Source organism: Passer montanus, unplaced genomic scaffold (genome assembly GCF_014805655.1).
Source record: "Passer montanus isolate IOZ18808 unplaced genomic scaffold, ASM1480565v1 scaffold5, whole genome shotgun sequence".
Taxonomy (NCBI): Eukaryota; Metazoa; Chordata; class Aves; order Passeriformes; family Passeridae; genus Passer; species Passer montanus.
In genome coordinates this window covers 15,260,951-15,276,436 of record NW_024369929.1, presented here as the reverse complement: position 1 = coordinate 15,276,436, position 15,486 = coordinate 15,260,951, and the positions used below count along the sequence as shown (strand labels likewise).

The 15,486-nt window shown below is 44.6% G+C and overlaps 1 protein-coding gene across 2 annotated transcripts in view; it reads right to left on the bottom strand.

Annotated features, from left to right (window-relative positions):
• Positions 1–15,486, bottom strand: part of LRRK1 (leucine rich repeat kinase 1) — a 73,655-nt gene that overhangs the window by 36,557 nt on the left and 21,612 nt on the right. For both annotated transcript variants that reach the window (XM_039723320.1, XM_039723319.1), the window contains exons 5-12: positions 13,812–13,991; positions 13,052–13,200; positions 8,203–8,429; positions 7,584–7,711; positions 7,284–7,447; positions 6,451–6,588; positions 2,773–2,885; positions 1,593–1,669 (exon numbers count right to left, since the gene is read on the bottom strand). In XM_039723320.1, coding sequence (XP_039579254.1) covers positions 1,593–1,669; positions 2,773–2,885; positions 6,451–6,588; positions 7,284–7,447; positions 7,584–7,711; positions 8,203–8,429; positions 13,052–13,200; positions 13,812–13,991 — 1,176 coding nt within the window. The remainder of the gene's footprint in view (positions 1–1,592; positions 1,670–2,772; positions 2,886–6,450; positions 6,589–7,283; positions 7,448–7,583; positions 7,712–8,202; positions 8,430–13,051; positions 13,201–13,811; positions 13,992–15,486) is intronic.

Genomic DNA, 15,486 nt, shown 5'->3' with positions numbered 1-15,486 from the left:
AATCCCATCTTGAAAATGTATTTTTGGATGAATAAATGCTACCAACGCCACACATGGATGTGCAAGAAGTTATTCTGAGACTTATCAATCAAGTATAGTGAGCACCATAAATTATTCTCTTTAAATAACCTAGACTTAAGTAAACAGCTTTGTTGGTAAATCATATGAAAACCTGTCCACCCCCACCTCACCAGGAGCCTTCTGTGAGCAGCTGATGTACTCCAGCTTCTGTTTTCTCTTGATGTTTAAATTCTTGGCCACATCCTCTCTTACCAAGCTACACTTGGCAGAGGAACAGAGAGAAAAGGATGAGCTGGCTTTGCTCTGTCTCCGTGGCTGCTCTCCCGTGGCACCAGCCAGGTGGGCTACTCTGTGCCCCCTACTACCTGAGGCCACCTGAGGCAGCTCCAGGTGGCACCAGGGTGTAAAGTGGCTGTTCAAATGTCACTGCTGCAGAGCCCATCCCCTCCTGCCCTTTGCAGGGGGTTATGCTGGGTTTGCAGCACATAGAGATTTCCATGAGGACAGCAATTCCCTTTTAGAGCTGGTTTTAGCTGCCTTTGCCTGCTGCTCCTGCCCTTCTCTCCCCTTTGGGAAATGCTGCTGCAGCACTTCAAGCAAAGCTCTGAGGATATGTCAGACTCCACAAGGTTCAGACTCCTCTTCCAGTTGTTCCCTAGTCCAACAATGTCACAGCATTTCTACTTCCATTTCCAGGCTGTGAAAGAGCACAGACCAACCTCTTCTCCCCCTCGGGGGGCACACACACCTCACCCAGCACAGCAGCCTCCACTGCCATAGACAGGAAAATGAGGTCCAGGTAGAGCCTCTGCTTCCCAGAGGAGCCAGCTGGAGGTGAGGATCTCCAGCTCTAACCTACAGCTATGGCTGCACATGGTTCATTTACCAATTTCACCTCAGGCAGATTTTCAGGGGAACTGAGGGAAGGATTTGCTGCAGGAGGGCCTCTTCCTCCCACGAGCAGTCCAGGGCTGCTGGGATGTGCGTCAGGACGACGCTGGCTCTGTCCCACTCTGTGACTGGCAAGGAATGTTTAGAGCCAGGCATTCTGCAGGCAGCCAGAATGAGAAAACTCCCCAAGTGCTTTAAAATAAAACAACAAACAAAAGAAATGCAGATGAATCCCACAGAGAGCAGGAAGCAGTGCAGTATCTTCAGATATCCCTTTGTTCTCTCTGGGATTTCACGTGGATTTCATCAGCTCTGCCCCAAACTGAGGGTGCAGTGCCAGGGGGAAAATGTGCCATTTACAAAGTGAGCAACAGTACTAAGAATCACAGGGATAATTATGGGTTCATTTCCCTTCAACATGCCACTTAATGCTCTGGCTAAAAGGCATAACCTTCATGAAAGAGCAAAAGAAACAGGTTTCATACCATCTTTCTATACTGGTGGTACCAACCAGCTGCATCATTTCTTTAGAAACATTTTTTCTGAACATACTTCCTCTTAAAGAAATGCAGTTGCACTTTAAATTGCAGAGGAATTTACTCTGCTTTCCCTCCAGCCAAACTGCAGATTCCTGCTGCCTTCCAGCTCTCCTGGCATTGCCAGTGCTCTGTGTGCCTTACCTGCCTCGGGGCCACCACGCACCCTGTTCTTCGTGGTGAAAAAGGGGATCCTCTTCGTTTTAAACCCCTCATCACTCCTGTGGGACAAACAAAACAGGGACTCGTGGGGAAAAGATCTTGGGAAGGTGCTCAGCTACACGGGGAAGAGCCTGACCATGCTCACAGCTCTCACAGGATCCCACCTGCTCTGCAGAGATGGGAGTGAAACCTGCTGTGCAATCAGACTCCACCAACACTTGTCCAGCCCAGTGGTTTTCTCTTGGCAAATCAACAGAGCTCCTCAAGGCAGTGCTCCCAGCTCCCAGGGCAGGAGCACTTGACCCCTGCCTTTATGGGTGTCAGGGTTAAGTGGTTGTCAAACAGCAGATTGAAGGAGTTTCACCAGAAGTGCTGGAGAACCGACCTGCTGCCACTGTCCACCCTCCCCAGGGAGACTTGGAGAAGAGGACTCACCAGCATGACTCTGGAAATGCACTGGGACATTCAAAAAGTGGTAATTTGTCTTTTGTAACTGACACAGAAACTCCTAAGGACTCCAAAAACTGTGTTGGACAGGCACCCAAATGAGAAGATATCAGCATGACACAATTCACTGGAATTTTGGAGATTATAAAGGACCTTTAACTCTCTATGTTAAACATCCTTATTGGAATTTCTAAACAGAACATCACTCATTTATTGGATGATTTCATTAACATCAGTCTTAGAATCACAGAATCCTTTAGGTTGGAAATCTCTATGAACTTGCAGCTGGTTATACTTCCATTTAAAAAACAAAGACTTTTCATTTTTTCCATAACAATACTCCCACACTAATAACTGCAGTCCAGCCAGATGGTTTATGGTTAAGATATGCTCCCCACAAACTTGTATTAGTAGTGATGAGCCACATACTGGGCTGAAGAAATTCCTACATGCTCAGAAATTAAACTGCCATTATCAATAATCTATCCACTTAATAAATGATACAGCGTGTTAAGTGCCCAAAGAATTCAGCAAAGGATAATTCATCACTGTCACAGACACACAATGTACTTGGGGACATGGTATGTGGCTATCAATGCCTTCTATGCAGGTGATTAATTCTCTCCTGACGCCCTTTGTGTTACACGAGGGATTGGGTTTGCTATTATTTCTTCAGCCTTTGTCTTCTTAGCCAAAACTTGAAAGCAACACTTACTTCCCAAGCTGGTTTTTTGAAAGATCCAGAGACTTAAGTTGTTTGCAATTCCACTTATCCTGTGAAGGCAACGTAACTAACTGATTTCCCAGCAGCTTCAGGGACACCAAAGCCTAGGAGAGGAATAGCCTGGAGTTAGGGAGCACCAAACACACAGAAAGACCTTTTTAAGCATGGCTATTAAATAACAGAAACACGAAGAAAGTACATCTTATTCATCAGAACATCCTGTCCGTGCTGCCCAGCATGCAAACATTTCCTCCCTGTCCCCAGCAAGTTCTGCACGGAGCAGCACCACTCACTCCAGGGAGATTATTGCTCCACTTGCTGACAGATGCACTTGGAAACAGCCCATGCAAGAGGACATCTTACTTTTTAGTGAGGAAGCCTTTCCAAGTGGAAAAGAACAGTCTGATTTACCAACACAGGATGCCACGTATGGACTACAAGTACATGTAATAAATGTGTGTGTCTGCACAGAGAGGGCTTACACCTGCAGCACATGCACAAAATCAGGGTGCAAAACATGAACCACTTCACACAAGGAAAAGTTTTGATTGCTTTTTTATGACATCTCTATTAAAATGGACAGGATTTGTATTCACTTTTTGAGATTTATACAAGTTACACATCTCCTTTTTTTCCCCCCTCCTAGCAGAGAGAGGAATTTTAAAAACAAGTGAAACTGATCGAGACCATACAGTTAACACCACACAGATAGGACTCAGCTGGAAATACCAAGTTAAACATAAGATCTCCTTTGAATTTTACTGAAATATGAAAGAAAAAATGCAGTTCCCATTCAGCTTTGTAAAGTTTATGCTCTTCCATCTGCCCTTAATAATGTTGAGGCTCAAATGATCATTTTCATTTGGCTGAAAAGCCAATTTTCTACTGAAAAACAGTGCTGTCTGTAGAGTTTCCAACCACGTTTATCCAGCAAGTCCCCCCACCATGAAAAACCGAGATAAAGGAGAATGTCAGCTGAATTATCTCCTGCCAGAAGTACAGCAATATTAATGAATTATACCCCATGGAAATAATGTTTTACCAGCAGAGACTTCAGTGTCAAGTGTGTTAAATGTTTTATGTGCTCCATGTTAATATAAAAGGTTTATGCCCCTTTTCATCGAGCAGGATTAACAGGGTCTCACAAAGCAGTTTTTTGGCCTTCCTCCCCTTTTTTTAGATTGGAAAAATATGAGGTGTCCATGTGACAAAAGTGATGGACAAGCAGCTGTGCCTGGAATGGGAATTACCGTGCAAAACGCTCCCTCTAGTGATGGAGAGGGGCAGAACTGGGCTTTGCTGGGATTTTGGGATGGTGAAGGGAATACAAAGCTGCAGACAGAGTGAGCCACTGAAGGAAAGGGAAAACTGAGAACTGAAAACTGACAGCCAATGCTTGTACCATCATTCCTGCTCCCCTGGGAGGAGGGCCCAGCCTGCCCTTGGCTCCTGGTGTGGGGCCCTCTCCAAGTGTCAGCATGGGGCTGTGCAAGGACAATGCCTCAGACTTCTCCCCAAATCATCCCTGGGGCAGGGGGAGGGAGCAGAGGGAGGCTGCATATCCCAGAATTAGCTCAAACCGTGCTCTGGGGGCTCTAACTGGGGTGTTTCTTTTTCAGTCACTGTGCCTGTGTGCTCCCAGACACTGACTGGGGAGCTGAGAGCCTGGGCAGCCTCTCCAGTGTTCTGTGCATGGGGGGAAATCACTGACTGTCAGCTGGCTGTGGTTCTTCATGATGAAACTCTGGAGGTCTCTAGTCCCTTTAAATTGCCTCTTCTCTCTAATTCTCCATTTTTACTGCCTTTCAGTGTGAGAATGGGGGCCTCCAGAAGGGATACAACAGCAGTGGCAGAATAACTTCCTTCAAAGCTGCTGCCACAGCATGCAAAAGGGTGTGGATGACACCTGAGTGAAGGGACTGCAGCATCCAGACTAAGGGGCCTCAGTCAGGTCATGATGTGGAAAAGCTCACCAGTGTCTAATCTGAATTATTCCACTCAGAGGGGGCCAGGTGTCTCCAGGAGAAGCAAAGCAGGGAGAAGCAAACTAGTCTAGGGACCTAAGACATGGCTTGTTTAGTTCCCTTAGAAGGAAACAGCCAGGAAAGCTGAGGAGGTTTCTGCTGCTCTCAACACCACATTTCTGGAGTACACATGGTATTAAGGACTGAGCTGGTCCCAGTCTTGAGATTCCTCTGCAAACCATGCAAAGATCAGTGATAAACTACACTGCACTGCAGCTACAGTGACAAATGGCTGTCCCATGACAGGTGCTTTCAAGTCACAGGCCTCCTCTGCTCTCTGCTTTTCCCAGGGAGAAAACAGTTCACTGCTGTTCCTACATAAAAATAACACATCATTGTAGGAACACTTCACTTCCCATTTCCCCCCCTTCCCACATCTGCTTCTGGAGAGGGCTGGAACATGAGCACAGCCCTGCTCACCCACACCAACTCTAGGTGTAGCCCAAGCAAGGGCTTCTCCAGGCATGGGGTTTCACCTTCTATTGCTCACCACACTCTGGCCGTCAGGGCACTGAAAATATTTTACATTTACTTCTTTTATTCATAAAATGCTGAAGAGATACAGATAAGAACTGACACTATTTAGGGCAGCCAAGGCTCACCAACTTTGAAAACATCAGCAAAGATTGTGCTGAAGTCTTTCCCTTTGCACCCTCTGAGCAGCAGCACCTAAGAATTGTGCCCTGGAAGCACCATCTAGTGTTTAACATCTGCCATGGTGGCTCCCAGCCCCTGGGATGGCTCTCAATGCATTCAGAAAAAACAAGTTTTGGAGACAATAGTCCATAGGATTCGTTCTGTTTCAGGAAAAATGCCAACTGGAAACAAACAGCCACCAGAGAGCAAAGCCAAATGTCCTGGGATGACTGGAAAGAACTGAGAGAATTCAACCCTCTCGTTCCAGCAGGATAAAAGGCACCTTTGCAGCAGATCCTGAGATCATATCCTGGACATGGATATGAACCATCACTTCTGCATCCTTCCCACAGAGGCCAGCAGGGAAAAGCATGGAACTTCTGCCCAGATTCACCTCTGCTTCTCTCTCCACAACCCTGAGTTTCAGTCTTGCAGGGAAGCTTGGAGGAAACCCCAAGTTCTGCTTGGTTTCACGACAACACCATGTGAAAGCAGAAATTCTGAAGAATTTTGACACAAACCCACAGATCTGTGGTGTCCATAGGAAAGTATTATTTAATCTACAACCTTTGAGATTACAGAGGTCCCAGGCTGCACTGTTTAGGGCACTCAAACATGCTATTTTCAGCACAGAAAGACTAACTCCTAATTACAGAACACTTTTTTCAAGAAAATGCACAATTATTTGTGAGTGTACTTTAGTACATCAATATTTCAATGGCTGGAGCTTGGAGCTACAATGCAGGGCTTGTCTTCCAAACTGTGCTCCCAAATTCTGCAAACCACAGACATCCAGAGAGTTCTCAGAAGACCTGTGTCAGAAACTAGATACATCTCACTGGATGAGGGCCTGAATGTGGTGATTCAGGGGGTGACAGCCTGCTCAGGGGCTCTGTGCAACTGCACCAGTTCAAACACACTGGGCTCCTACCTTACCCAGGCAGCCAGTCTGAGGTCTGAGTCAGTATTAGGAAAAATAATGTGAGAACTAGGAAGAAATGACACTTACTTCAAGCTGGAAGAGTCCTGCTGGAACTTCTTTCAGTGAATTCTCAGAAAAATCCACTTCTCTCAGGTGATTTTTCCAGAACACAGTCAATGCATCAGGTAGGAATTCCAGTGCGTTTCTAGATGCTTTACAACATTTCTGGAAAACAAGAAGTTCCACACTTACAGACCAGGAATCATCTCTTTAAATAATGATCAGCTGTCACGTGTCAAAAGCTTTAATTAATTAATTCTAGGTGGTCTCTTTAGATACCTTGATCTAGATAAATTATTTGGGCATGCAGGCACATAAGGTTTGCTAAGGAGGTGCACTCAACTGCTGGTCAAACTCCTTGGTGGGCAAAAAGTATTCCAAAAACCATTTTGAAAATCACCCACCCCCATTTGCTTTTCAACCACAAACAAACGCTTCCCCAGAGGATACTGTTCCCCTGCTGTCCCTGTAAAAATGAGGAATAAAATCACAGTGATGGGTGTGGATACAGATGTCCTAGTTTGCCATGGGTTTGGACAAAGTTACCCCTGGTGAAAGTTTGGTGTTTCGTAAAATGATCCTAACAACATTTCTGCTCAGAGGAACCACAGAGAAAATGAATACATCCATGTAAGACACATTTCTAAAACTTTTCCACCAATGCCATCAACATGGTGAGAACAGGGTGGAACCTCAGAAAGACTGCATCTGAAACCCATAAACCAAATTTGGCAGGGGCACTCCTACAGAACAGCCTTTTAAGCATCTGACAGCTTTTTAAGCATCACAGTCAATTTTTTTTTTTGCATTGTTTCAACAGTTTTTTTAGCCTCTGACTTTGTCAGAGCAGTTCAACTTACCAGGGGGCAGGCCCAGGGGTCTGGAAACACTTTCAGCTGATTTCTGGAAACATTCAGTATGTTTAGGGACTTGAAGCAGTATAGAAAAACCGTTGGAAGTTCCACCAACCTGTTGTCAGAGACGTCAAACTCCTGCAGCTTCCTTAAACCAATCCAATTAGTTGCTGGAAAACATGAAACATTGTGGCCTTGGTATCAGCATGAGAGCTTTTAAGCCATTTAAGCCCTTATTTTAACATTTTGGGGTTCTTCCCTACAGCCCAGCCTTGAAACACAAGGCAAACACTGGACTGTACGTACTGTTTTCCTCGTCAAACAACTTCTCCATGTAGTTTTTGGAAGCAGTGAGTTTTTTAAGGTTTTTAAGATGTAGGAATCCAGTAGGAAGAGTGGAGAGCCTGTTGCTGGATACATCAACCTCAAGTAACCTGTGAGTACAGAACAATCTCAGTCAGGCACCAGTAAAACACCAGCACAGCCTCCTGTTGCCACAGACAACTGTTTTACCAGGACAGCTTCAGTTCTGAATGAAAGCAACTGAAGTGTGCCTCACAAGGCAAAGCATAAAACCCTAATTAGAAAATTAACCCTTCCAGGGAGCAGGGAGAGGTGCTCTGGATAGACAGCAGATCAAATAATTGGTATCAGCCAGTAAATGTCACTTTGAGCCAGCTTAGAGCAATGGGGCTCACCAGAGCTGGCGAAAAACAAAGGCATCATGAGACAACACAGGAATAGAAGACCCCACAACTGTCCTGACAACAAACTTGGAAACCCTGAGAAGGCAGAGGGGCAAATGCTAAGGAGACAGAAAACAGATCAAGAAGCTCCTGCAATATGCTCTCCCCTTACACAGTCTGCCTCAAGCCCAGCTTGAGCCTGCTCTCCCTGCAGGCTCAGCTTTGTGGGGAGCACACACCTTGTACAAATGATCTCATCAGAGGACTGCACACTGGGTAACTCTGTCAGCTGGTTGTCAGCCAGGCTGAGCTTCCTCAGGTTGATCAGCCCCCATGGGATCACGGAGGGGAGGGACACCAGGCAGTTGGCAGAGAGATCAAGCTCAGTTATCTGGCAGGAGATATCAATCAGCCAGTCTAGATCCACCCAGGGCAGTTTGAGGTTTGACCAGTTCACACACAAAGCCTGCATGTGTCAGAGAGAGAAGAGAAAACCACATTAGTGAAATCCCAGTTGGTCTCAGCCTGTGCTACACCACTGGGAATCTGGCAGAGCAGAGCACAGGCCATAAACATTTTGTTCACTTTCCAACCTGCTTCTAGGAATTAAATTGACTCAGAGATGAAATCATGCCTGGATATCAGCAGCCCCTGCTGTATCTGCTCCATGATTTCACTCCAAAGACCATGAGCAAGCTCAAGCAGGGAACCTGGACCTCTTCACCAGTCCATACTATTCAGGGTCCAGCTTGGACAGAAGAAAGTGTGAACACTTAATGGTCATCAATGCAAGGAAACAACCCAAGCTTCATTTTCAAGATCACCTCATTGCATTCCAATCCTTGTCCTGAAATGCACATTTTAAAAATTATATTCCCAAAATGTTTTCATAAACTTGTTGGTTTTGACATAACTCATCCCAAAACCAGCCTAATTGAATGACTGTTAATTCTCCACCAGGAGGCAGCAAGAACCCGACAGCAAATTTAATTTGCTTTCTTTTCCAATGCCCAGTATTTAGCTCTTTGGACTTTTAACCCCAAATTCAGAATTAAAAGGAATGTGTTTGGGAAAAGGAGAGAAAGAAAAGGGAAACAAAAGCCTGTCTCAAATGCTTATTGGAGACTCAGGACTGGTCATGTAGATCAGACAGTTCAAATGTTCTGGAGAATGGAACAAAGGGTAAGTTCAAAGAGATGCACTTTTTAGATATTGACAGTAGTTGTACTTAGTGTAGACACTGTGCTTTTCAAACCTTCACTCGTGATGCCTCAGGACAGCCCTGCAAATATGAATGGAAAGATTATGCCCATTGTGCCACTGGGGAAACCAAGGCTGAGAGCTCCAGCTGTTTGTTCACAGCTACATCCACTGCCATGCCACAAGGCACCCCTGTAAAACACAGCAAGCCAGCAGCAACAAGAAATCAAATTAAGCAGAGTCTCCCTGCTACTGCAAAGTGCACAGCACCCAATGGGAGCTGCACTGCAAAGCTTTCACTCTCACACCACACATATCCTGCTTTACTGCCAGATTTCCCATTCTGCATATTTAACAGCTTCCTGCTTAGAAAATCTGATTTTAAATTCAGTATATAGTTTTCTGAACTTTTCTCTCACCTGTAACATGCACCACAAATCCCTTGGCTTAGGAAAAGAGTACTTGTCCTTGAGTACACCAAATAGTGCAGTGATAATACAACCTTACAGCCTTCTTTTAGGGGCTGCAAGCAGGACCTTGTGTCTGTGCTGCTCCTCTTTGCAGACTGATAAACCATCTCTATTTTGCATTTAATTTGCTGTGTATCATTTCCCTCAAAAATGCAGAGGCATGGCCTCAGGGTATTCAATGTGATAAGGAGATACCTGTAGAATGCAGATAATGACTTCTCAAACCACAGACAAGATTGTGAAATCCAGCACCTGCTATCAGGGCTCTGGGTTGGTGTCCTGTATCCAAGGCAGCTTTTTGAATCCCAGCAATCAGTGCTCTCCTTCCCACCCAGAGACAAGGACTGACAGTGTCTCTGCAAACTGGAGGGCCAACCAAACCCCCCTATCTGACTTAGACAGTGAACCAAATTCAGCTGCTACCACTACCCTGGTATCAGTGGAGTTACCTTAGGGGTTTGGTTGGCTCAGGACTCACCAGTGAAAATGTTAAGTGAAAGAAATCTCAACAGCAGTGCCACAAAGAGAGGGGATTTACTCCCCAGCTCATACTTCATGATCTGCACTGTTTTCCCAGAAAAGCTGTTTCTCTGATGCCAAACTCACAGATCTCAGGGCTCAGCCCAATCCCCTCTCAGTTTGGGGCTGGTGGTGAAGTCTGTGCTAAAGCAGGGACAGAGTTCAGAGGATGTTAGCTCAGGGCTCACTGCTCTTCAGAAGGCCAAAGAAAACCTCTTCAGACTCCCCTCTTCTGCCAAAGGAAGAATTTCTCAATACAAGCCCTGAAAACTAAATTGAAATCTACTGCAGCAATGTCAGGGGATGCACTGAGGCAAGGGGCTGGAAATTGTGCAGGAGCAAGAAACCCCACTGCTCTTGGGCAAAGGACCAACTATAAATATGAAAAATATTTACTTAAATCTGAGGCTGTCTGGTAAGGTGATTAAGAGAGGCTGTTGTGCATTTCTCCTAAATGACGTGACGTGCTCCAGAACCTCACTCCTGCTGGAGATGGGATAATCTGAGGACAGGGATCTGCTGCCTCCATCAACAACTCTGCTCTGAATCTTGTGTGGGACTGCTGCAGGGCTCTGTGCTGCTGGTGATGTAAGTGAGATTACCAGGATAAAGAAATGAGAGGAAGATCCCACACACACACATACGTTTGTATGCTTGAATATGAAACTATTGGTAAAATATTGCCTAGGGGAAAATACAGCAGACAAAGCTCTTCTATGGCCTGTAATGGAAAAATTAAATATCTCTCACACTGCACACATTGGAAAGTTACATTTATCTCCCTGCTGACTACATCTATTGAAGTTTGGAATCTGTGCCTGGCCACTTCATTGCAAAGGCTCTCTTTGGCATTTGTTACCTGTTCCTGTAAAAATGGACCACTTCCCCTCTTTAGCAAAACTGTGGTTTGCTGTGGGTATAAATTTATGCCAGGAAAGAACACAAAAAGGAGAAACAGATATTAGAAAAATGAGATGTAACTGCTGTTGCCTGAGAAAGGGCAGCTGTGCTGGGTGCAAGGGCTGTCTGGAAGGTGTGGCAGCCAAAAGCAGCTCTCAGGCACATTTTATGCATAGCTCTGCATTCACTGCTGTGAAATCGATTGGAGCTCAGCTGTGCTCAAGTGTTTCCACCCCGAGATAACACAGAAGGACAAACCCTTCTGAAGTTCTGGGCTCACTCTGAAATGATCAGTGCTTGGTTTGCCCTCCTTGTCCAAGGGGAGAACTTTGTGACACGCAGCTGGCTGCCAAAACATCCCAGTCCCCACACAGCCCAGTTTTGCTTCCTCCCCGTGCAAAATCCACCTCAGGATGAACCCTCTGAGACAAGAAGAAAGCGCTGAGGCAGTTTGTCTGCAGCTGCCACAAAGCTGTGTTTTAAAAACTTATCAGGGTGTGTGAGTGTCATTTCCCAAAGATCAGCTCTGCAGACAAACTAGGACAGATCCTCCCCCATCTGTCCCAGTCTGCCAAAATGAATTCAAAGAGAAAGCATTAAAAAAGCAAACATATTAAAAATAAACAGCTACTAGGAGAATCAAGGTCAAGATTCTGTGGTTTTTTTCTGTTTTTTTTCTTTTTCTTTCTTTTTAAACCAGGCCCTTCTGGCAATTAGCTGATGTCTGAAGACTGCTCTCTTCTTTGCTCAGGGTGTGACAAGAGCAAAGCTGAGTCATTTTTACAGCAGCTAAGTTAAATATTGCCAGCAAATTCACATAGAAAACAGACCTCTTCCCTGTGATTCAAACATTTATTCCAAGCTTATTCAAGCTGAATTATCCAGACAGATTTCTTTTTTTCCTTCTTAAAGGCATTTTATCAACTCTTATTCACATCTAGAATTCAGATTCCTTTTGATTATCTGTCAGCAAAATTAAGAGTAGCACAAAGAGGGCTCTAAATCTACTGATGGAACCTAAAAGAGTCAAGCTCACTTATGTGGTCTAACACCCAGGGTATCAAAAGGAAAACAGTGAGAGGATTCTGGCAGAAAAACAGAGAATGGAGAAGTCTGTAAAGCTACTAAAACCCTTCTTCTTATTTTTACTTAACACCAAAGCAGAGCCTCCAATGCTACAGGCTGAGCAACTGGATGGATGAAGGACATCTTTTCCTTGCAAAATTTTTGTGACCTGATGAAAACTGTAAGCATTGAAAGCTCAGGGATCTGATGCTCCTATTCAGTGTGGGTTAAACTACATGTTGAGGGGAAAAAATTCAAAATGCCTGGAAATAATCTGCTGGAGAACAGTACAAATAATACAAAATACTGTGTGCTCCCCTATAAACTAACAATACCAGTGTGAGACTCTTTTTTACTGCTGAGGATCTGAAGTAGGGAAGATACTCAGCAGATCATTGCTTTGCTCATGCTCCTTGTTAACAAAAGCCACCCAAACCCATTTTTACCTGCACTGTCTGACACAGAGGTGACCCATGCTCACCTCTGTGCCATGCCAACCCTTGGGGACACCACAGAGCTTGTGCCATCACCCTGCAACCAGGGGGCACAACAGGAACCTAAATGGAGTGATGACCCTGGTGGTACTGAGGGAATCTGTGCTAGAAGCAGCCCAGCTTCTTCTCTGGAAGGCTTTGAGCCCAAAGCTGGTGTTTCCTACCCCCAGCACACCCTGGCTCACACCAGGGTGTTTCAATTGCCCCACAGAAGCTGTTGCTGTGTCTTGTATAGTGATGCCATTCAAAGCCTTGATGTTTCACACCCTGTAATTCAGCACCAAAGCCACTTGCAGGGCTTTCTAAAAGGGCAGCAAACCACAAGGCTCTTAGTTGAGGAGATGAATCAGCAGCCACATGGCATGCAAAGACAATTATCAACTATTAACATGATGCCCCTTCAAAACAACATCTCCTCAGGCAGATAAATGGTTACTTACTGTTTTTGCTGGAGCACTACCTGGTAGTGGGGTTGTCTCAATGAAATACTTCCTCAGAAGGTGTTTGCTGGATTCAGGACTGTCCATCAGGATGTAGGAACAAAAGAAAGCTCCATTCCGCAACAAAAACACGGCTACATCCTCATTCCCTTGGGAGAAAAGCAGATTGTTTGCTCCCTTCACCTCAGGTAAATGAAACAGCAAGGAGCTGAACAGAAATCCTGGGAAATAACCACTTCCGAAAAAAAACTGTGGGGGCGTGCAAAAAGGAAACTGAACTGTGTAAAGGCTGTTTCCTCCAGTGGCAGGACTCAGTTTGGTCAAACTGAGACAGCAAAGACACTGTGTAAAAAGTGCTGGCCCAGGCTTTTTCTTTTTTCTCTTTTTTCCCATCTTATTAAACTACGCACACAGCTGTGCTTTGAAGTGCAAATTATTCAGCCTAAATCAAGCTTGTGTGCCAGAGTGTCCATAACAATAATGCTTTGACTTGCAAGGATTCTGGTTTTTAAGGGTCTTTTCCCTGGGAATTTATAGAGGAAAGTTCAGCCTCTCAGTATTTACAGCAATCTAACTTCCCAAGGCCCTGACTCCAATTTGGCTGAGTCGACAGATTCAGAGCCAATTTCACTTTAATTCATCCTGCTGGAAATCCAACTCCAGACAAGCCATGGATACCATCCTGTGTGTGAACAGCTCAGGCCATTCTTTGAAGACCTGGCAGGAAAGGGGCAGAATGTGGAAGCATGCAAACACACACCTGCCTTGATAGCAGCGTAGAGGGGCAGGCGGATGAGGACGGGGAACTCGTTCCTCCTGACTGCACAGCTCTCTGGGTCAGCACTGTAGGCACGGATCAGGAGCTTGACAATGTCCAAATGGCCCTGCTGGCAGGCTATGGCCAGCATCCAGTTCAGGAGCTGCTGGCAAGTATTAGGACCTACCAAAAAACAAATAAAATGTGATTTAGTTGGTGCCGCTGGGCTGTGATGCGTGAGGAATGCCCACAAATGATGCCTCTGCAAAGGGGTTTGGGAAAGGGTGAAGCTCCTGAGGACAAAAGGAAGAGGTTACACTGCAAAAGTGTGTCAGAAAGTTTTCAGCTTTGCTTAACTGCTCTTCTTCACCCACTCAGCTAATGGGTGAAATTTTTTTGTCTGTCCCTTACTTAAGCATTCATAAGGCAGCAACAGTTCTGCTAAAGTTTATTTATCAGCAGATAAATAAACATCTGACCCCAAACAGGGATGATCAGGACTGTCTTTGCATCAGATACACTTTAAATCCAAACACCCAAGATTGGCCACTTCTTCCAAGTTCATGAGAGGGGATACAAAGAATGGGAAAAACCAGGTAAGCTTTCATGTTATTGGATTAATAAAACAAAAATAAATGCTTCAGTCAACAAAAAAAGGAATTGTTTTAGCTTGTTTTTGCTGCAACCTGAAGTCTCCCACAAAAACTTTCATTTCCCCTTCAAATATTTCATTTCAGGTCAACTCTTTACTATTAATTCATAGTAAAGTCAGACAAATGTCATTTAAGTCTAAAAACTAAAACACCATTTTCTGATTTTTGCATGAATTTGCTGATGTTTTAGTCATTCTCAAACTGCTTTTTTTTTTTCAGAAATAACGTTTTCCTGTAGAACACCACTCTCCTCTAGGTGTGCCCAATCCTGAACATGTAACTAAATGCCCAGGACAGAATTATTTCTGCTAACAATAAGCAGTCCCCAAATCTTCCCTGATTCCCTGTAATACCTCCATATACTTTACAAATTTACATTCTCTCTGAAACAGTTACAGGAACATCCACAAACCCAAGTTTTACACGTCAAGGCTTTTTTGCAGCTTATCCATGTGGAAATTACATTGCTCTTTGCATTCTTAACAACTCCACTAAATCCCTCACCCTCCTGCTACAAAAAATGGGCTCCACTTAAGCTGTAAGCCACAAGTAGTTCTCCCTGTTCCAGAGAGATTGACTGCAGTGCAACAGCCAAATTGCAAATTTAGGGAATTTATACCTAAGCCCTGTGATCAGTTTCTGTGCAATTTCCCAAGAAAACAGTTGGAAGGTTTCCTGCATAAAAATTTCTGAAAGCTTCTGTTTGTGCAGAGCTCCTCCCCTGACCCCCCTGAAGCAAGAGTTGGAGGGAATTTGGTCACTTCTAAACTGAGCTAAGTTTCCAGAAACTACTTAAGTCACTTTTCATTACTCAGTGTATTATATTAATATAATTTAATTTTTCTACTAGCTTACTCAGCTTCCTTTCTGGCTGAAGGAAATATTACATTTAATTGCATCCCCTGAAGTGGAACATTTATTTTCATTACCAGTCCTCCAACAGGACACCAAATAAGCAGGTTTCCCAACAGGTTATTCTTGTTCTCAGGCCACTGGCAACTATTTAGTCCCAGTGAGGAGCTAGA